Below are 21,929 nucleotides of genomic sequence, written 5' to 3'. Positions count from 1 at the left end.
ATCGTAGTTTAAACCATCAAACTAGACTCAGGAATTAATTTGAAATTAAACTTTTTCTTTATTAACAAATTTATAATACAACTTTATTACAGTCTCTGAGTCCAAGATATTTTAAATGATATTTGGTCGCTGGGGAAGACATAAGTTATAGTAAGCATCCTTGTTCCAAAAGTCTGGGCCCTTCCATCCACACCAGCCCTAGATTGGGAAAAGGGAAAGCAAAGTTACAGGACTACGTGATCAAAATTATGACATTTTACAATCCTGCTCTGTCAGCAGGATCTTGAAATAAGGCTCTACATACCCATATAATTCAAAGATTTGAATTCCTGTAAAGCATAGAAAAGTATCTTATTTGGGTCCATTTCAGAGAGAATTTAAAAAAATTTTAATTCTATAGTATTTAATTACAGAAATTATAAAAAAGAGAAAGCTTCCTTATGGTAATTGTTCCCCCAAATACCACATTTTATTGATTCTAAGATGTACAGCTTTACAGTTCTGGCAGCCGAGGGCATGTGAGAGTTTAACTGGCTGTCTGTTTCTCTTAGTCCACAGCCGTAATATGCACTGTGCAGTGGCGTCTTAGCTACGAGGAAACAGGGCAGTAAGAAACCGGAGCGCTGCCCCTTGTGTTGCAATCTATGCCCTTGATTTTCCTCAGCCTGGAATCATTCCCTTTTCCATTCCTCATATCAGTAGTAACCCTTTTCCCCAGCACAAAATTACTTTCAAATAAAATCTTATGTGAATATAAAAATTTATCACATTTCTTGTAGGGCCATTGATTTCTTTTCAAGGCCCAGCCAGCGACTCGGGTGTGTGACATCGTTCTGAAGTGAAATGCTCTCTTTGTGAAATACCTGTGAGGAGGCTGGCCAGGACTCTGGAAATACCACCGAGTGGCCTTCTTCCTGGCCCTAGCTAACTGGGAAGAAACTGCTGGGGATTCTCGCAGGGACCTCGAGTCAGAGTTCCCAGTCCCTACAGAAGATAGTGTGTTGGCTGTTTTCACTGTGGAGGTGGGAGGGTTGAGAAGAGATGCTCTTTCATTTTTTCATTTTCCTTTTTCTAATTGCAAAAATAAGATACACATTGTAAAAATTCAAAGGGGATGGAAGTAAAACATAAAATAAATCCTGCACCAGTCCCACTCCCCCGCCCCCAGGTAACCACCGTTAAGTTTGGTTTATGGTCTTTGAGACCTGTCTCTATAGATAAATAAGCTGCTTTTTAGTATCTAATTTTTTCAGCAAAACTTTCTCTAATAAATTTAATGTTCTAAAATCTGTTTTCTTAAATAGAAAAAAAGGCTTATAGTATCTCTCTCTTAATCTCTGTGTGATCCTTTCACACGGGTAGGCCTTCTCCAGGTAACTAGACTCAATTGTTTTTAAGAGAAGTGGGTAGAGAGGGCACCAAAGCCAGAGACTGATGGCAGTAGATGGGGGCCACGCTGCCTGCCTTTGAGGTGAGTGCCTGGGACCTCCCCACGGAGGTAAAGAGAGGCCAGGCGGAGGCAGAACTCTCCATGGCCCCTGCCATAGACTGAATGTTTGTGTCCCTCCAAAATTCGTATGTTGAAGCCTGGTCCCCAATGTCATGGTATTTGGAGCTGGGGCCTTTGGGGGGGTGACAAGGTTGTGAGGGTGGAGCCCTCGTGAATGGGATTAGTGTCCTCATTAAAGAGGCCCCAGAAAGCTCCTTCATCCCTTCCACCGTGTGAAGAAGTGAAAAAGACTGCCCTCTGGGACCCAGGCCGTGGATCCTGGATTTCCCAGCCTCCAGGACTGTGAGAGGTGAATTTCTGTTGTGTAGCCACCCAGCATATGGTACTCTGTTACAGCAGCCCTGGTGGGCTAAGTCAGCACCCTAGATTCTTGAGTCAAGTGAGGGTCAACAGTCCTACTGATGGCCAGGCCTTGGCTTCGTGGTTTCTTACGTGTGCTCATAGAGCAAAGGGTTTTATGTAGTTGCAAAGTTCTACAGAAATATAACTAGCAAAGGAGAGTGCAGTTCTCAGAGAAAGTCACCCGGAACTATGCCTTACTCTAGCTAATTGCTCCAGAAAACCCCCTCTAGATAATTCCATCTAGTGCAAAGTCCCAAAAGCAAGCCAGAAAGAAAGAATTTTATTATCTCTATCTTGCCTCTAATTAAAATAATTAAGGCTTGCTTCTGTGCCTGGCTCAGATGATGACCCTTCTGGAGTTAGCTCCTGCCCACCCCTCCAGCCACACCTCTTCACCAGCTCCAGTGCTGTGAAAACTCCCATAGTGCCTGGCTTTCCTTTCCCTGGCTCTCAGTGGTCCCCCTACAGGATCAGCCTTGTAAACTCCACCTTAGCTGCCATATTTTACTTTGGGGTCCTTTCCACACTCTCCTTCTCTGTCCTACACTAGACTGACAGCTCCTTCAAGACCTTTTTTAACACCCTAGTGCTTAGGACAGTGGATGGCACATATGAGGCACTTAGTGAATGCTGACTGAATGAGCACTTTGCTACAGAAGGAGAGTAAATATTGTTCCTATTTTCAGTAAGATAACAGGTGCCAGCCAAAAACGTTTCATAGAGTAAAAAGTCCAAATGCCTTGAAAGAGAAAAGCAAGGAGAAAAACACCTGAAATTTTAAGAACACGTTTATAACCTGTTCGTATTCACAGATACTCTTATCATTAGCAAAAGACTTTACTAACCTGGGGCTATAAGAGAGTGCCGCTACACACACATTCAAGCACTTTACGTCCTAAAACATCTCATCCTTAGGACTTTAGTAACCTAACGTAGTTACATTCTTTTCGACCTGTGAAAACATCTCACCAGTGAATGTCAGCGTTAAACCAGCCAATTCCCCAGGAATGCTGCTTTTAAAAAAGTGACCTAATTAAACCATAACTTCAAAGTTCAGAGTAACCTTTTTATTGGTACTAATGATATTGACGTAAGTAATAACATGATAAAAATGAAAGATAGTGGGTAACAGGATATGTTGTCATTATGACTATTTAATAATTATGATTAAATTTATACCTCCTTTAGCTGATATTATAAGCATAACAAATGTCTCAAATTCAAATCCTTTACAGAATGAGATTAAGTTCTATGTAAACAAGTTAAAAGTGGTCTAGCCTCCATAATGTCCAGCATACTGCACAGCTCTTTTTGGTTCATTCTAAAATTATAAAGGGTTATATATTCCTCTCTCGTATTCCAAGGCATTGGTAAACCTCCATACATTTGTTTGTGCAAAGCTGTAAAATCTCGAAAGGAATAGATTCCTTTGTGTTCCACTGTTAAGTTCAATAACTGAGGAAGTCTTCTGTTCCCTCTTTTCCTCCCTACCCAGAGAGAGTCCTCAGCCCAGCCTTAGAAACCTCCTGGGAGTGAGGAGCCCCCCCTCGGTTTCTAATCTGTCTTTCCGTTAACAGCCAGTTTGCTATCCTTTGGTTCTGGGCTCTTTGCCTTGTATCTAAATTCGTGTTAAACAGACACTTACCTTTTCCAAGATAACTTGCAAATCTTCAGCGCCTGTATAATGCGGATCTAAAATCAGAAACTTTATCTGCCCTGTAATCTCATTCCACGCAACTCCTAGTATCGTGTGGGCCAAAACTCCTCCTCCTACAGAAAGGAAGTACCAAATATGAGAGGGCCCACAGTAACCTCAACTTCCCGTTCAACTTCAATTTCACAAGACTACTTTCCTATTGACTGATCTAACACAGCATTAAAAGTGACTAGCCTACATTATAAAAGACCACAAACAATGTCAAATATACTCTGAAAAGATAAAATTACATCTTTAAGATAGAAAAGATACAATCCTATCTCTGACCATATGAGGTCTATATTCCACTGCCCTATCCATGGAATGACCTAATCCGGATTTAGAAAGGGCCACAGGGGGTCTAAACTCCTCCCCGCAGGGTACCATCACTGTGCTGTGGCACTCTGCTCTGCGTGCCTCCAGGGGCACAGTGCACCCCCTCCTTCGTTCCTTCAGATATCCTGCTGAAATCTGCCTGCCTGCCTGCCTGCCTTACACTCCAGTCTCAGCTTGCCTTCTGTCATCAGAGGACAAGTCTCATTCCTCACAGAATCGAGCATCTTTAGATTAGTTAATATCTAGAGCAGTTAATCCAATCCTCTTATTTTACAAATAAAGCCCAGAGAGGTTAAGCAGTTTGCATAATGTCACACAGCCGGCCAAGTTAGGGACAGACACATGACTTATGATGCTCAGTTGAGTGATTGTCGCCTCTTTTCCTTACTGCTCTCAACTCTTTAAATATCCGAACAGTTTATTTCTCTTCTTAGCCTTTACTTCTGGTTACTATAATCATTTTTTTGTAATTTTCCTCCTGCCTTGGAAATTTTAAAATAAATATCCAGAGGTCATATGAATGGTATAAAAGCTAGTTCTAAAATATTTAAAAATGACTGATTTTATGTGACATTAAGCATTTACATTAACGACAAGTCTACATGCCCTCCACTCCACCCAGAGAACCCAGGACGGCCCAAGCTCTTACCGATCATCACTGGGGTCCCTTCGCTCTGGAAATGGTTGGCCAGCTCCCGCCCTTGAGAGGCCATTTCAGAGCCTTGGCTGGCAAAGAAACCATTTTCTATCAGAAGGACTACTGCTAACAATAGGGTCAAATAATGAGCTTGGGAACCAATGTTTTCTACCTTGTTTGGTTATTGAAAAAAACACAGTATAAATATAAATCAAATTAAGTGGTAGGGAACTGACTGAGAGGGCAATTTAAAGCAACACAACCCTGTAAATACTGAAGGTCGCTAAACGTGCTAGGAAAGAAGCACGAAGACCTGCGGTCTCCACTTCTGGAACTGCACAAAGGAGGCCGTGGATCTCTAACATGAGACTGAAAGTGGCCACCCGGATGCCCAGGGGGCTCTGCTGGGTGGGCTGATTGTCAGAAGAATGAGTGTTAAGTCCTGGGCTCTTGTCTGCTGGCCATCAGACTCGGGGTCCGTAGTTCCTCCTTTCAGTTGGGACCAATACCCGCCCGTCTACATAAGAAAGATTCCAGCAGTAAAAGACGATGTCCATGAAGCCAGTGTGAAAACTGCAAAATGTTTTCAAGTACAACGCATTATCTCTGGGGAATTTTCAATGTCCTGTGCAATTTATACTTTTGAGAAGAGAAGGAAAGATGGATAGATGAAGGATGAAGGGAGATATTTTTTTAGAATGGAGGTGCCACATGGTGCTAAACCTTAGCTCTTGCTTAGTAAGGAATGTACAAATAATGTTTAATGTGCCAGAACTTTCACTTTTTAGTCACCATATGCTTCACTACTTAATCTGTCATTTATCTGTTCGCACTGACCTCCACAGCCAATCCAAACTGCAATTGTGAAATCAGCTGTATTAAAGCATTTGGACACATAAAGATAACATCACTGTATTTATCAGGGTGGTTGTAACAGAAAATGAATTTGAAACACAAGCTCATAAATAAGGAGCAAGCTAGTTATGGTCATAGAAATCAATCTAATTCATATTTGCTCACATTTTGATGTTGGAATCATGGTTAAATGCTATTGGAAAAGATGAAATGAATATATTATTCAAACACATTATTAGCTTATTAACATCTCACAAATAAAGAGAGCAGGAGGTAGATGAAAAGGTCGGTCATAGATCAACAATTGCTTTTCTCCTTTCAAGACTTTGTAAAGACATGGGCATAAAAAGCTTGATTTTCTATAACTCCACTCAGAGTTGACATACTTCCAAGTTTTTCTCTTCTAGGCTAAAATTAGGTCTAGGCCACACAAGTATGTATCACAAAGTTCACTCACAAACCCAAAAGTCTTCTAAAAAATAACCAAAAAAATTTAGGATTAAAAAAATGAGATTTATAAAGCAGTGACGCAACATGGAGGAAGAGGAAGGAGTGAAAACAAATGTGGGGAAAAGATAAATAATTTTTCTCTTATTTTAATAAAATGACAAACTTGCTTTGAAATGCTTTCTCTAGTTTCCTAAAGTGTCCTTACCTGACAAACAGTATTTTTGAAGTTACCCCAATCAATTGGTTCAGCACCAGCTGTACCTCAATCGATCCGATCCACTGCCGAGATCCGACAAATGTCGCTGGTTTGTCCCCCGCATCAACTAGAGCCTGTATGTGTTTAAAAATACCACAAAATCCATATGCAGACAAACATTAAAAGTTACATTGAGGGCTTTTCCCTGATTACCAGTATAATTTTTTCTTTTAAAACAGAACTAAGTCTGTACCTATGAGGTAATAATTATTAAAGGTATATTAAGGGCTAATGAAACGGCATGCTCTGTACCTGCTGAATTTCTCTGTGTGTTGGAATGGATCTCTCGGTGTAGCCCTGGTGTCTGAACCAAGAGCAGATAGTCTGCAGAGATCGATAAGCACAGCCCCAGCCACTGTCGTCCATCCGACCCTGCATGTAATGATGATAACCATATATGCCCTGGACCACATAAACCTGTGTAAAGAGAAGACTATAGTACGTTATTGACTTAAGATAGAGGCACAGATTCCACACACATACTCAAGTCAAGTCAACTGCTCTCAGAGCTAGAACGTTAATTTAGTTCCTTATGAAAATGCCTTCAGAGAACTACAGCTGAACAGTATACCCTATTAGCATTTCATTAAATGTTTGAAGTCCTTACCAAAGGCTATAAGGCCTGGCAAGTCCTGCCTTCCGGCCTCCTCTCCAGCTTCATCTCCTACCACTTTCCCGTTGCTCGCTCTGCTTGAGGTTCAGAAGTGCCAGGGGCGGTCTGATCTCAGAGCCTTAGGTTCTCTCTACGTGGAACACTCTCACTTCCCTCGGGTCTCTATTCAAATGTCAGAGGCCTTCCCTGGCCATCCACCCTAAGAATGGCATACTCCCTCACTACCCACCCCCTGCCCTGACTGTCACTCTCTATCTTGCTTTATTATTTTTTTTATTTTTCAAAGCACTTAACACTACTTACACATTACTTATTATTACTTTTTAAATATCTGCCCCCCACTAATATGTGTGCTCGGTAGCATGTACTGTGTCTTATTTATTTCTGAGCGCAAGCTTTTACAATGGGCCGGCTAACATTAATAATCAATAAATGTTTGCTGAATAAATGAATGAATGAAGGAAGTAATAAAGAAATGAACAAACGAAGGGTCCATTTAATGGGACATATGACAAATGTTTCTGCAATTCTGTAAACCTGCCATGATTACAGCCCAGGTGTGCTACTTAAAGATCCTTAAAGAAGGGCCAACATCATACACATTCTTTCCTGTAGTATAATGTTAAGAGTATACACATCTTTTTTGACAAACTGGTATTATTATTTTTAAAAAATGAGGTTAAGAAGAGTCATGAACAAATACCCAACAATTAGAGAATATATACTCTTGTCAAGCACACATATAAAATTTATAACTAGACCATTGTGGTAGGCTGAAAAATGGTCCCCAAAGGCTATGTACATCCAAAACCCTGGAACCCGTGGATGTTACCTTATATGGTTCAGAAAAAAAAAAAGAAAAAAGGGGGTCTTTGCCGATGTGATTCAATTAAGCATCTTAAGATGAACGATTTTCCTGGACTCTCCAGGTGGCCCTGAATGCAACCACAAGTATCCTGATAAGAGAGGGGAATTTGAGACAGAAGAGAAGGCAACGCCCTTGTGGAGGCAGAGACAGGAGCCAAGGAACACAGGCCAAGGAACACGCGCCGCCAGAGGCTGGAAGAGGCAAGGAAGGGACTCTCCCTAAGAGCCTTGGGAGGGAGCGTGGCCCTGCCGACACCTTGACTTCAGCCCAGTGGTCTGATTTCAGACTGTCGCCTCCAGAACCGTGAGAGAATACATTTTTGTAGTTTTAAGCCCACCAAATTTGTGGTGGTTGTAGCATCCATAGGAAATGAATATAAGTCTCAATAAATTTCAGAGTCTGGATCACAGAGAAATTGTTTCTGACCAGTAGGCAAAAGAGACAGAAATCAGTATGTATATGAATGAATGAATGAATGAATAAATAAATTTTAATATATTTGGACATTAAAAAATACTTCTAAATAACACATGGATTAAAGAAAAATCATAATAGAAATGTAAAGATACTTAGAAGTGAATAAAACTAAAATACTTCAAATTAAAACCTCTGAAAGCAGTACTTTGCTTGAAATTTAAAACCTTAAATTAGAAAATAAAAAAGATTAACAATAACATAAGTATATCCAACTTAAGAAGTTAGAAGAAAAACAAGTCAAAGAAAGTAAAAAAGTAAAAATTAATGAAGTAGAATACAAAAGTTACAATAGAGAGGGTCAACAAAGCCAAAAGTTAAAAAAAAAAAAGGGGGAAGCTATAAAAATGATATGAAGAATGAACAAGAAAACATTTCTACAACTACAGTGGAGATTAAAACCTAGGTAAATATATAACCTAAAATGAAAAAGTCCTGTAACCATTAACAAAATTAAATCTGTTATTAAAAATCTTCCCATAAAGAAAATGCTAACCCCAGATTGTTACATAGGAGAGTTGTAACAAATGATCAAGGAAAGATCATGTCAATCTTATATAAACTCCTCTAGGAAATTTAAACAAGAGGGAATACTCCCAAGTCTTTCAATGAGCCAGCCTACTACTGACACAAAAACAAAATAAGAAAAGTATGAGAAAAGAAAATTATAAGCCAGTATCATTCATGAACACATATGCAAAAATCTTAAAATATTAACAAACTAAATCCAGCAGAGAATAAAAAATAATAATGATTCATAACCGAACTAGGCTTATCCCATGAATGCAGATCTATTCCTGTTTGGAGATTTGTGCTGAAGTATTTAGGGGTGTAAATAGCATGATGTCTGCAATTTTCTTTGACATGGCTCAAGGGGAAAAGAGAGGAGAAATGAAGCAAATCTAGCAAAACGCTGACAATTGCTGCACATATCTAACAAGAGACATGTACAGGAATGTTCATCTCAGGGCTGTCTAAATAGCAAAATACCTGGGAAAAATCATACAAAGGCATATTATACTGCAATAAAGATAACTACAGTTAGACACAATACCATGGATAAATCTTAAATACAGAATATTGAGGGAAAAGGTGAGTTATTGAAGACCACATACAGAATGACACCATTTTTATAAAACTCAAAATCAAGCAACACTAAAAGCTACATTGTTGAGGGAATATATGTACATATGGTGAAACAATTAAGAAAAGGAAGTGAACGATGAACATAAAACTCAGTCTAACAGCTCCCCTTGGGGTGTGGGGGAGGCAAGAGTGGATGAGGAAGGAACACACAGGCAGACCGGTATCGTTCTACTTACACTGAGTGGGGAGCTCTCCAGTATTCATTTCCTTACTACGCTTCATAATTCACATATATGTTATAGGTACATATCAAATATTACAAATATTTAAAAAATACATAAATGCTTCTTCCATCTCTGTAATAGAGATAACGAACCCATTTCATTGTCAAAAATCAATCAACCTGTATTCAGTACTTCTGAGTGTCCAGGCACTTTTTAAGGAATTATTAAGAATTAAAAACAAATATAAGAAATAAGAGCTACCCTACAAGAGTTCCAAATAGAGTCTAGGAGAGAAAACATTTATGTAATAATCTACTAGAAAACCATCAAGAGTTACACTGTTTGTTAGAGACTCTAAGTTTTTTATTTCCATTCTGATTCTATGACTGTGACAGAGCAAGATTTTTAACCAGGAATAGATCTCTCAAGATTTCCTCCCATATAAGCAAACTAAGCGATACCATTTAACATCACTGAGAAGGTGACTAAAGACTCATTGGCGTCCATGTGATGGTGAGCGCCCAGCCAGGGCCTGTACATGGGAAGCTGGTGTGCCCGCAGCTCTTGCAGACGGAACTGGGGTCCCGCATGCACTGTGATGGCTGCAACCAGAGTGGGCTCCCAGCTCCTCCAGAGTAGACTCTATATCATATACTCATTTCTAATTCTTAAAATCTCCTTACAAAGCACCTGGAGACTCGGCAGGTCCTCAAGAAATGCCATGAAAAGATGGACAATCACGTTTCCTCTCTGGGGAATTTGAATTGAGAGGTGTGGATTGAATCAGGCAGTGAGGAGCTGGGAATGAAGCTGGAGAGATGCATCCAACGGGCAGCTATGAGGAAGAGCAGGAAAAGTTATAGACAAGCTGAAACAAGGAGGAAATGGAAGATGTGAGGCTGAGAAAGGACAGAAGAGGGACAGGCCAGTTAGGATCGAAAGCATACACACAGGAAGCAGCAGCAGTGCCATCGAGGAGTCGGTGCAGGCCTGAGACTGAGGCAGCTGCCACTCCCAGGGCTGCTTTGTTCGTTCTAAGAGGCTGAGCTGTCCAAGTCTTCCTATTCTCGGATGCCGTGAGACCCTTTCCTCCCGGCCTGCGTGCATCCTTAAAGGGACCCTTCCCCACACTCCACCAAGCCCTCTTACTGGAGCCACCTTGAGCAAGGATCCACCCCTGGCAACTGGCTACATGCTGCACAGGAAACATGCTGTTGTACCTTGTTAGACTTCTGCTACAGCGTGTTCTGGGTAGAATATGCCCTTAATCAGCATGATTTCTCAGGTTGAGAATGAAAAAAAAATGGGACAAGCCTTTAAAGAAAATAGGGAATGTAATTTAGTAAGAGCAATGTGGTACACTCTCTCTATTCTTAACCTTTTGAGACCATTGTGAATTACTGCTCCATTAAGCAATGATTATGAAAAGAAACGGGTGGTAAGTCATGTTTTAGGGATGACAGACATTATGAATTAATCCTTACAACTTCCACCGGGTATAAACAAAACACAACTCATGACATTAATGATCAGTTGATTCCCATAAGTAATTATTAAACTCACCATACCAGTCTCTATGTTAGGTGGATTGAGGTAAACATGTGGGTTTCTAATGTAACCATCTTTGTAGGGTTCATCTGGAAAGTGATAAGCATTAGACCTTCTGAAATAAGGTCTGTCATGAGGCAGATTGAAGAGATCATGTAACTCCTAAATGAAATGAGAATTAATAGAAAAGAGACAAAAGTTAAATGATTTAGATTCCTAGTCAATAAATAAACTCAAAATACAGAGACAAAACAGAAAATTAACTATATATTGGTGATAAAATTATCAAACACACCTATGATTTAATTTACTAAGGCCAAAGAGGGTGAGATTAAACTAAAACCAAATCAGATTTATTTTTGTTTATCTATGCATATGGATAGAAACTGGAAGGCAACATAGAAAAATGAAAATAATTTGTTAGAGTGAGAGAACTGAGATAATTGAAAATTATTTATTATAACAGTCTGTTAAAGTACATCCAGGCTAAAGACTGGTTTTGAAACAGCCTTGTCCACAAGTAAATTATAATTAATGATATAACTATATCAAAGTATTCTGAAAAACCATGCTTAGAGTACTTAACAAATATAAGGGGTAAAGATTAAATTACAGAGCAGAAATTGGTGGTAGGAAACCAGCCAATGTGACATCAAAATAAAAATGCACATACATGTTTAAAATGCAAACTATTCCCAATTATATGAAAATCCATAACAGTTACTTCGAAAAGTCTGACATTTGTTTTCGGATCTCCCATGTATTCTAGCAGTGTGAACGGGATCATCAGCTCTGCAGCTGCTGCCTCTGCACATCAGTTAGTCTGGCACTTGGAGAGAGGTACAGAGGGTTACAGTACTACACCTCTTCTCAGGGACAGAGACCAGGAAGATGCTCCCAGGGCAGAATCTGACAGCTGCCAGGCAAGGCCACACGTCAAAAGCACGCACTCCAAAACCAGTCATTTTGCCAATAAATCTCATTTCTTTGAATGCTGATCATGTTTTCTTCAAAAATGTCTCTAATAAAACCCAAATAACCCTGGGAGGTGGGGGATGGAGTATTACTATAAATTCTAATTAGAATGAGCATAAATCCTAATTTTCCTTCCCTAACTGTAAACTTGTCTCTTTCACAAATCTGGAGGTAATGGAAGGGGAAAGGAATTGCTAACACTCATCAGCTGCTTTAGGCATGTAAGCATCTTTTCATTTTTATATTTCATGATGGAAAAATTTCAGAGAACATATTAATCAATATGAAATTAAAATGTTCCATATGGTTTAGCATAATACTTTTTCATTAGTAATACTTGAAAAAAGAAGTTATATGAGAACAGAAATTACATAATATGTAAAACAGTCTGTTTCCATACTTTTATATTAAATTACAAAATAATTTACATTATTAGAAATATATAATTAAATATGAAATGAATGATAGTCCTATTTGTTCTAAGAGTAAATGAATTCGTTTTACCTTTCTATAGGCCTGCAGCTGACCATCTGGAATTCCTGATGGATATGAAATTGTTATAAGATTTTTTTCCCCTGGTAATAAAAAGTGCAATGGTTCAGGGACCACAATAGATGTTCCTTTCATATATTTCAAAATGCACTTTTCCATATCAGTTAGTTGATTATGAATTGCATCAACTAGAAGTTTACGAACTCTGTGGAGGGAAATATGTGAGTGCATTAACAAAAGTTATAGTGGGTATGAGAAATCAAAGTGTAGACTTGATATATCCCAAATGTAATAAAAACAACTTGATTGGACCAGGTTTATTTAAGGAAGTCTAAATTATGCAAAGTTAAATAAACTGTTTATTTCCTCTGTGTACATTAGGAGAAAACCCTATAGGTTTTTCATACTGCCCTACTTCCTCCAAACAAACATTTAATTTCTAGATGACTCTTAGTTTAACAATAAACAAGGAGTAAATCCTAGTAAAACCAACAACAACAACCCTGGATATACCTGTACGATATTTAAAAATGGGCTGTGATTACGTTGGGGAGGAGACCTCATTTAAATGTGGCACTAGTATTACAAAATACTTACTTTCCCCACGTTTCTTCTGGAGCAACAGATAGAACTGCATCGACGGGTAAAGTCATACTAACATAGTGGTGTCCTGCGCGTTCTCTTTCAATGATGGGGGTTACAGCTGCCAGAGACGTTGACATTTCCAGCATAAGATCTATATTTACTATTTGATGCTATAAAGATAAACAGTAATAGTCAACTTATAGCACACTGGATGCTAAATATAAGAGGTAAGTAAAAGGACTTTTTAAGGACCATATAAAGCCATATTATGGTACATTGTTTAAAAGCATAAATCTTATTTAAAAAAATTCTTCTCCGCTTGAAAATAATCTGAAGAGAGGTGGAGAGTTGTGGGGAGTGAAGATGAAATCTGACTGACCATGTATTGATAACGTTAAAGCTGGTATAGGTTCACCAGGGTTCATTATATTATTCTCTCTACTTTTGTATAGACTTAAATTAAAAAAAGAAATCAGATGAACAAGATACAATAACCACACACCAAAGGAACCTTTAACCATATATTATGACTATATACCCCTGGTCTAAAGACATCAAGAACTATAAACAAATACGGAACTCTATTAGGAGGTTTGATTTTGACAGTGGTATGGAACAACAACTCTGAAAATACCTCCTGTATACTGAATGAATTTAGCAAAATACTGAGGATACTGGAAGCCAGGTTTCTCCCTGGGAAAAGGTTAGGAATTGTGTGAGACTCACCCAGAACTGGAGGTATAGTTTACACAGATAAATATGAATGTATGCGTTATATATGTGTGTGTGTGTATATGAATAGTATGTACATATAGATGTGGAGAAATGGCTGATTCCTGAGCAGGAATAGGAAAGTCCATAACGTGCCTGGAAGAAAGTAGGAAGCACTCAAAAATACAGTGTCAAAAGGACACTGGAGCCCACTTGAAGGACTTTCTATTGGCCAAACTTTGGAAAATGTAAGCACCAAAATAGCTAACGATAATAACAGACTGTAAATCATCGCATAAAGTATGAACCCATGCTACCATGCGGATATAAACATACAAAGGAAAGAGGAAAAGCTCCTCCTCATAATACAGTCATGTAGAAGGAGAGGAGAGACTCAGAAAAATCGCCACTTTGCACCCTTCAGATTCATGTTGATTGCGGCAAACTTCGTCAATTGATGCTAGAAGTGGTGGGTAAAAATTGGATGAGGAATAGGAAATATACACATTGTCTCAAACTATCTTCCCACAAGATACTTACTAATTACGAGGGAAAAAATAGTACCCTCACAGTGGACAAAACTGGTGGGTAGCACCTTAAGTAAGTGATAAAAGTGACCATCACCAATACGAGGAACTAACTGACAGCACGCGCCTCTCTAATACGATGTGCTGTGGAGAAGGACATGACACTTCCTCTGCGGTGTTCCTACCAATGACCCACGACCTGAATCCAATCACGAGGAAGCCTGAAACAGACCCACACTGAGGGACATGCTACAAAATAACTGAGCTGTCCTCCTCAAAATGTCAGGCTCCAACTACTGGTAATTCTCAAATTATTATCTGCAGCCCATGATTTTTTTGTACACTCCACATTTGTAGATGTCACAGCTCACGTGGCTACCTCACTGGTGTCTCAAATATAGTATGACCAAAACTGACCTCATGTCTTCCCATCTTCCATCTTTATCCAAGCAAGAAACTGGTCAACCCACATCCGGTTGTTTCCAAGCATCTTCCACTTTATCCCCTGACTCTGTCTTGTATCCTTTCCCTCCTCTCTAGTACCGTGGCTGCTGGTTTAGTGAGGCTTCTCCTGAGGTCCCTGCCCATCTCTCCACCCTCACGTCCAGCCTATCTTCCCAGCCTGGAAAATCACCACAGTCGTACTAATTTTGTACAACTTCCTGCCTTGCAAAAGTAGCTCTATTTTTTATCTCCGGTATCTGGCAAAGTTTGTGGCACATGGCAGGCAGGTACTCAGTAGTATTGGTTCAGAAATTTCAACAGAATCAGAACAGTGCGAAGAAAAGTAAATAATTTCTTATTTCATATCTCACACAGCCTATACGTCACTGTCATGTTTGAGATTGATTTCTTTTTATTTATTTTTAAATAATCTGTAAACGTACTGAAGCTGTTTTATTTTTGTGGGAGCAAAGAAAGCATCTAGAAAATCCTTTTAAGATATGTATTATAATGGGACAAAAGTTATCTATGTAAAACAGAGATATAACCTCTGGCAAGCCATTTGATCTTTCTGGACCTCAATAATCTGATCTGTAAAAAATAAGAAAGTTAAGAGGCCAGCCTGGTGGCATAGCAGTTAAGTTCGCACACTCCACTTCGGCGGCTCTGGGTTTGCTGGTTTGGATCCCAGGTGTGGACCTACACACCACTTATCAAGCCATGTTGTGGCAGGCATCCCACATACAAAGTAGAGGAAGATGGGCACGGATGTTAGCTCAGGGCCAATTTTCCTGAGCAAAAAGCGAAGGATTGACAGTGGATGTTAGCTCAGGGCTAATTTTCTTCAAAAAAAAAAAAAAGAAAGAAAGTTGGACTGAATAATCTGTAAGATCTCACTTGACTCCAAATTCAAGGATTTAAAATGTTTCCCACTAAGAAGACAGGTGAGCTGCTTACCAGATCTGGTAACTTTTTGTCTTTCTTCCTCATGAATTTTCGTTTTGTATCTTCTTCTTGTTCAACTCTAAATTTTTAACACACAAAGATGTTTATACTATAAAACAACTATGTATATACACTATGAAATGACATTCTAAAAACACTTCTAGCAATCTTGAAACATACTCACTGAATAAAGCGCAGTATGTTCTTACAGGCAGAGCTCTCAGTCAGTTCTCCCGGGATGGTGTTGACGTCGCTGTTAGGCCATATATACACTGAGCTGTGGCAAATTCTGAACACAAGTGCATTTGAGGAAAGTTTGGTTGACAGGTCACTCAACACATGTTTTAGTGCTTTCTTGATAAAAATTTCTAAATTAAAAGAATATAAATAGAAGTTAATAATAAAAATTTTAAACTTTTCTACACGAATGCTTCCACACACACAAAAGTAAAGCAGAGTAAAACTGACTCCCAAATATCCATTTCCCAGATTCAATAATTCTAAAAAATTTTTTGCCTTTCTTTTTTTAAAAAATTGGGATAAAATTCACAGACTATAAAATTCAGATTTTTGGGGCTGAGCTGTGGCCGAGTGGTTAAGTTCATGTGCTCTGGTTCGGTGGCCCAGGGTTTCACTGGCTGGGATCCTGGGCATGGACATGGCACTGCTCATCAGGCCATGCTGAGGTGGCATCCCACATAGCACAACCAGAGGCACTCACAACTAGAATATACAACCATGTACTAAGGGGCTTTGGGGAGAAGAAGAAGAAGTAAAAAAAAGATTGGTAACAGATGTTAGCTCAGGTGCCAATCTTTAAAAAAAAAAAAGTCAGATTTTTAACATGTACAGTTCAGCTGCTTTGATTATATTCACAAGGTTTTACAATCATCATGAATTCTAGAACATTTTCACCACCCCAAAAGAAACCCTGTACCTATCAGTGGTTACTCCCCATTCCCCCTACACCTACCTACGGCAATAACTAATCTACTTTTTGTCTCTATAATAGATTCGGCTATTCTGGACCCTTCATATAAATGCAATCACACATTATATGGCCTTTTGTGTCTGGCTTCTTTCACTCAGCATAATATTTCAAGATTCATCCATGTTATGAATTCATCCACAGCATGAATCAGTACTTCATTCCTTTTCATGGCTGAATAACATTCCATGGTATGGATATAACACATTTTGTTTAGCCATTCATAAGTTGATACACATTTGGGTTGTTTCCACTTACTGGCTATCATGAACATGCTGCTATGAACATTTGTGCACATTACTGTGTGGACATATGTTTTCAGTTCTCTTAGCCGATCCCCTAGGAGTAGCATTGCTGGGTCACAGGGTAACTCTATGTTTAACTTTTCGAGGAACTGCCAAAAACTGTTTTCCAAAGCAGCTGGACTATTTTATATTCCCACCAGGAGCGTATGAGGATTCCACTTAGTTTCAAAATACCGTATTAAATTATAGCAATTAAACTGTAGAATGAAATATAAATTTCTCTGTAGTTCTTTTTCTCCTTGGACTATACCCCACTAAGACTATACAACTACAGCTCTGTGTTCTACAGTCACAGGGGTCTTTTTCTCTGTGTGATACGTCATCAACCTGCTATTTCTCTGACTTCATTTTCAGCGATTCCCTTTTAATTTAACAGAATTTTTGAATATGTAAAACATTTTTATGGTTCCAAAGTCAAAACTACATAAGAAGATGTATTTGAAGAAGAAGACTTTAACTACTTGTCCTAGCTTTATACTCTTAAATCTAAACTGATTTAACCTTGTGGTTCAAATACTTATTTAACTATCACATTGATGTCTCGAAAAATAAATACCTTGGTTGTGGTAGAGAAAAGATTACTTATAATAAAACAGATTTTAGAACATCTTGATACATTTCAGAAAGCTGAATTTAAAGATTTTCAGCTGCACTACAAAAGACAAACATAATTCCTGGATTACCTTCTGTTTATCCCTGAAGGACCATGAGGAAAAGTTTATCTAAAAAACTGTGATGTCTTTACACTTAAGCACCTCGTTTCTCTGTATTTTCTTGTTAATGATTCCCTTCACTGAGTGTTGGGAAGTTTGTTACAGGAGGAAGAATACAATCAAGTCAGAAGACAACCTCGAGTGTATTAATTAGGTGAAAACTATCTGCAGTACTAGTTTACATTTGATATCACACCATTACATCTATCGATTAGTGGATTCATTACACTGTGCATTAAGTTCATAGCAAAGTACATCTTCAATTTCTATTAAGTTGCGAAATGTAAGGCTTTATCCACGTAAGTAACATATTAGGGAACACCCACCCTTTACTGACAAGATAGGCCTGAAAATGAGTTTGATGTAGTCCTTGTAAAATGGTTCTCATCTTGATGGCACGGTAGAATCACCTAGAAAGCTTACTGATGCCTGGCTCTCTGTCCCAGAGACTGACTTTCATTGGTCTGGGAGTGCGGATTGGAAGGTGGATCAAGATTGAGAACAATATTTTAATCTGAAGGGATGGATCAGAAAGAACATTCTGCATTCTCTCCCTTCCTATTTCCACAGGGCCAGTAAACAATGGCCAGCGGGTGATTTCCTTCAAGGAACTTTGGCACTTTTCATGATTGATTTCATTTATTATCAAGGTGTTAACTATCATCCTTCAGAGATATTAAAATTCTCCAATCCTGACCACTCTCCCCTCAGTTTCAGACTCAAAATTACCAAATGCCTGTTGGGAATTTGTGCTTGATATACTCTGGCATCTCAAGTGAAACAAATCTCAAATACAACTCCACATCTTCCTCCTCTGATATTCTTGTTTGTTTGTTTGTTTTGTTTTTGGTGAGGAAGATTGGCCCTGAGCTAACATCTGTGCCAATCTTCCTCCATTTTGCATGTGGGATTGCCACCACAGCAAGGCTTGACAAGTGGTGTGTAGGTCTGCGCCTAAGATCTGAACCCACGACCCCTGGGCCACTGAAGCTGAGTGCACAAACTTAACCACTGTGCCACCAGGCCAACCCCTCCTCTGCTACTCTTTACCTCAGTTGTGGCAGCAGCCCAAGTCAGAAACAGGAAGATGCCCTAGAATTTGCTTTACACAAACCCTGCTGCGTTTTCTCCCACAGAGTCCAAACCGAGGTAACATTCAAGAGAGTGGCTCTGGAGCCTCAGGGTTACGCACAGTTGCAAGTCTGCAATGGACAAACCTGGATGTGTCATTTACTTTGTGCTCATTGCGGATATTTACATTATTGTGACAATTTTCTGCGAGAGGGCAGTAAAGTTTCTTAAGGAAGGGGACATCTTTTTCTCATTTGCACAGAGGAGCCCCAGGGGCCAGTGGTGGTGCTGGAACACAGAGTCTAAGTTTAAATCCAATTTATATAACTCACTAACTATATGATCTTAGTTTAATTATCTTCTCTCTCAATCTGTTTCATTTGCAAAATGGAGAGGATCTTGGTATATTTCAGCATCAATTTTATAATAAAAAAGGAGAGCTTTTTGGCAGACCTACCATTAGCAGTAGCCAGCTGAAAAGCCAGATCGAGGCCTCCTCTTACTCTGAAGAGTATATCCATAGTCTCTGAAATCACCTAAGACAAAGAAAAGCAAAATTCCATTGTAAAACAAGACAAACTCACCGGCGTCTAAATTAGAATCTAACTGAGTTTAGGTTAAGGCCTTAATTAACCTTGACTCTTCAAATTATTTCAAGAGTTAACTCCTTGTTTTATGGAGAAAAACAAAACAAATACCCTAAATTCTAAATCAGGGACTCTCGACCTTTGTTCCACATTAAAATACTGATACCTGGGCTGCACTGCCCGAGATCCTGATTAATTGGCGTGAGGAGGATCTAGGCACAGGGATGTTTAAAAGGGTCCCAGGCCCCTGCTCGCTATGCTAGTGATTCTAACGGGAAAAGGGTGAGGGCCACCGCTCTAAGACAATATTTTTAATTATAGTCTTAACAACGGGTTTAACAATGACACGAGAACATCAATGGTAAAGAACTACTTGAAGAATGGGACAGTACGTTAAACCCAATATGATAACACTTGGTGGTGGAGACAATGAGGGGAAACTAATACACCACTAATGGTGGGAGTATGAACTGTAGAATTTCTCAGAGGGCAATGTGGCAATAAGAATCAAAAGTCTTATATTCACATTCTTGGCCTAGTGATTCTGAATTTAGAAATTTAGTCTAAGGAAATCTGCAAAACATACCAAGATCCAGGAATAAGAATGTTAACCTAAATGTCAATAACAAGAGATTGGTTAAATAGTTATGAATATTATACAGCCATGAAAAATCATCCTTTAGAAGAATAGTTAACGGCATACGAAAATGCTTGCAACTTATAAAGGGAAAAAAGCACTTGTAAAATGGAACCTAATAGCAATTCTTAATTTGGGTCCATATGCTGAATTTCAGGTAGGTGATGTGACAAATGACATGGGTCATTTTGCTATAGGGGTGGGGAGGGGAGGAAACAGGAAGGGAATCTCTGGGAAGAGGTTTCAAAGATTTCATCAGATTCTGAAAATATATCCCAACAGGATGAAGAACCACACTACACAGTAAGAATCTGATTTTGAAATAAATGAATAAGTACTAACATTTAAGGAGTTCTTAAAATGTAAAAGGGACTGTGCTAAATGAGTGGACATAAATTAACTCTGATCCTCAGAACATTATGAAGTAGGTACCATTACTATTTTTCTGACTTACAAATCCTTTGTCACATTTTTTTAAGGGTGACTGCTTTTGCCCTAATTCTATTTCTGGGAATTTATTCTAAGGAAGTAATCAAGAAAGTTCAGGACACATTTAGTTTCAATGTCGTCCACTTATCATCCTGTTGTTCATCATAGCAAAAAAAAAAAAAAAATTGGAAACCACCGAAATAGCTATCAATAAGAAGCTGGTTAAACAAAGAACGATACTACCATAAAAAAGACTATGCACCCATATGAATAAAAAATATTTAATGACAATGAAAGATACTGAAGAAGATAAAAGACAGGAAAGAGTAAATTTAACTGTTAATTCCTGTATGATTTTGCATCATTTAATCACTCCAGTCTTTTGTACTCTTCTGTAAAATTGGAAAAATATACAGCTTCAAAGGTTGTTGTGAAGATTCCATAAAAGATCATATGTGAAAGCACTAGAATCTCCCTAGACTTTGGAATTGAGATTCTCTCTGAAGAAATAACATTTAAGCTGAGCTCTGAAGGGTAAGTAGGTATGAGTAGGAATGATCCCAAAGGAACGATGAGGGTGCAGGTGGAAGAGCCCATCCAGGCAGGGGCACAGATTGGTGAAGGCCTGCTTCAAAGCCCCCTTAAGAGACTAGCGCAGATGGTTAGATCTGACGGTGACAATGACAAGGATGGAAAGAGTAGAGAGAGTGACAAGTCATGGCCGTTTAGAAGTAGAGTCCATAAGACTTGCTTACTCAGAGTTGAGAAGAGGGAGATGTCAAGGATGACTTCCCGGGTTTTGGCATGCACAGCAGGGTGGATGGTGGTGCCATTTACTGACATGGAGATCACTGGAGGAAGAGCAGGTGCGGGACGAAGGGAGGTGGAAATGATGAGTCAGTTTTGAACCTTCTGAGTCCGAAGAACCTATCAGCTATCCAGGTGGAGGTACAGTTAGTAAATATGTGAATCTGGAGCTCAAAATAAAGGCCCAAGCTGGAGATACAAACCTGAGAGAAAGATTAGTGTGCAAAGAAAAGTATCCCTGAAGAACAACCCATGTAAGACAGGGATCGGAGGACCTGGCTGAGCAATTACACAGGAGGGAAACCAGGGCAGTGTGACATCACGGGGGCCAAGGGAATGGAGTATTTGATGAAAGTTACTTATATCTTTCCTAGGTCCAATCTTCATCAAAACTTTCAAAAACGCCGAATAATCCCTCGTTCTCAAAATGCATTCACAAGGAGGCCCGGAGCGGATCAAACGCGGCCGAGATGGTGGGCTCAGGTTGTGCGGGGCAGTTTCCTCGGGCCCTAGCGGGAACGGGCCGAGGATAAGGCGGCCCAGCCCACGGAGGGACAGCTGCCGCCGTGGGCCCCGCAGGACCAGTTCCTTTCAAAGGCTGAGGAGCTGTACTCCTGGCGGCTACTGAAGCCCGAGGGGACACGCGGGGGTGGGTGGCGAGCAGAGGTACTCACCATGTCTGCGACGTGGCGATGACAGACGCGCTGACGTCCGCTCCCGGGCTCAGGAAGCTGGCCCGGAAGTGGCGTCATCGAGGGGGCGGGGCACGGGAAGAGAGACTACAACTCCCAACATGCCCCGCCGCGTACGTCATGGGG

At 39.6% G+C, this 21,929-nt stretch overlaps 1 protein-coding gene across 3 annotated transcripts; it reads right to left on the bottom strand.

The window, feature by feature from the left end:
- Nucleotides 1-34: 34 nt before the first annotated feature.
- UFSP2 (UFM1 specific peptidase 2) lies at nucleotides 35-21,843 on the bottom strand. Of its 3 annotated transcripts, none has more exons than XM_046648602.1 (13): nucleotides 21,786-21,810; nucleotides 21,060-21,155; nucleotides 19,109-19,187; nucleotides 15,759-15,942; nucleotides 15,587-15,653; nucleotides 12,960-13,117; nucleotides 12,375-12,567; nucleotides 10,911-11,057; nucleotides 6,335-6,499; nucleotides 6,032-6,156; nucleotides 4,534-4,610; nucleotides 3,498-3,622; nucleotides 35-198 (listed from the first exon to the last, which is right to left on the bottom strand). In XM_046648602.1, the coding sequence occupies exons 3-13, from the start codon at nucleotides 19,170-19,172 to the stop codon at nucleotides 112-114; spliced, it is 1,392 nt and encodes a 463-aa protein (XP_046504558.1). In that variant the 5' UTR covers nucleotides 19,173-19,187; nucleotides 21,060-21,155; nucleotides 21,786-21,810; the 3' UTR covers nucleotides 35-111. The 3 variants fall into 3 exon arrangements, with proteins under 3 accessions (XP_046504558.1, XP_046504557.1, XP_046504555.1); XM_046648601.1 differs by having other exon boundaries at nucleotides 21,060-21,238; nucleotides 21,786-21,806; XM_046648599.1 differs by lacking the exon at nucleotides 21,060-21,155 and having other exon boundaries at nucleotides 21,786-21,843.
- Between the last annotated feature and the right edge of the window lie 86 nt (nucleotides 21,844-21,929).

The sequence above is a fragment of the Equus quagga genome, chromosome 22 (genome assembly GCF_021613505.1).
Source record: "Equus quagga isolate Etosha38 chromosome 22, UCLA_HA_Equagga_1.0, whole genome shotgun sequence".
NCBI lineage: Eukaryota > Metazoa > Chordata > Mammalia > Perissodactyla > Equidae > Equus > Equus quagga.
The sequence above is the reverse complement of the archived record's forward strand: the minus strand, read 5'-3'. Positions and strand labels throughout refer to the sequence as shown.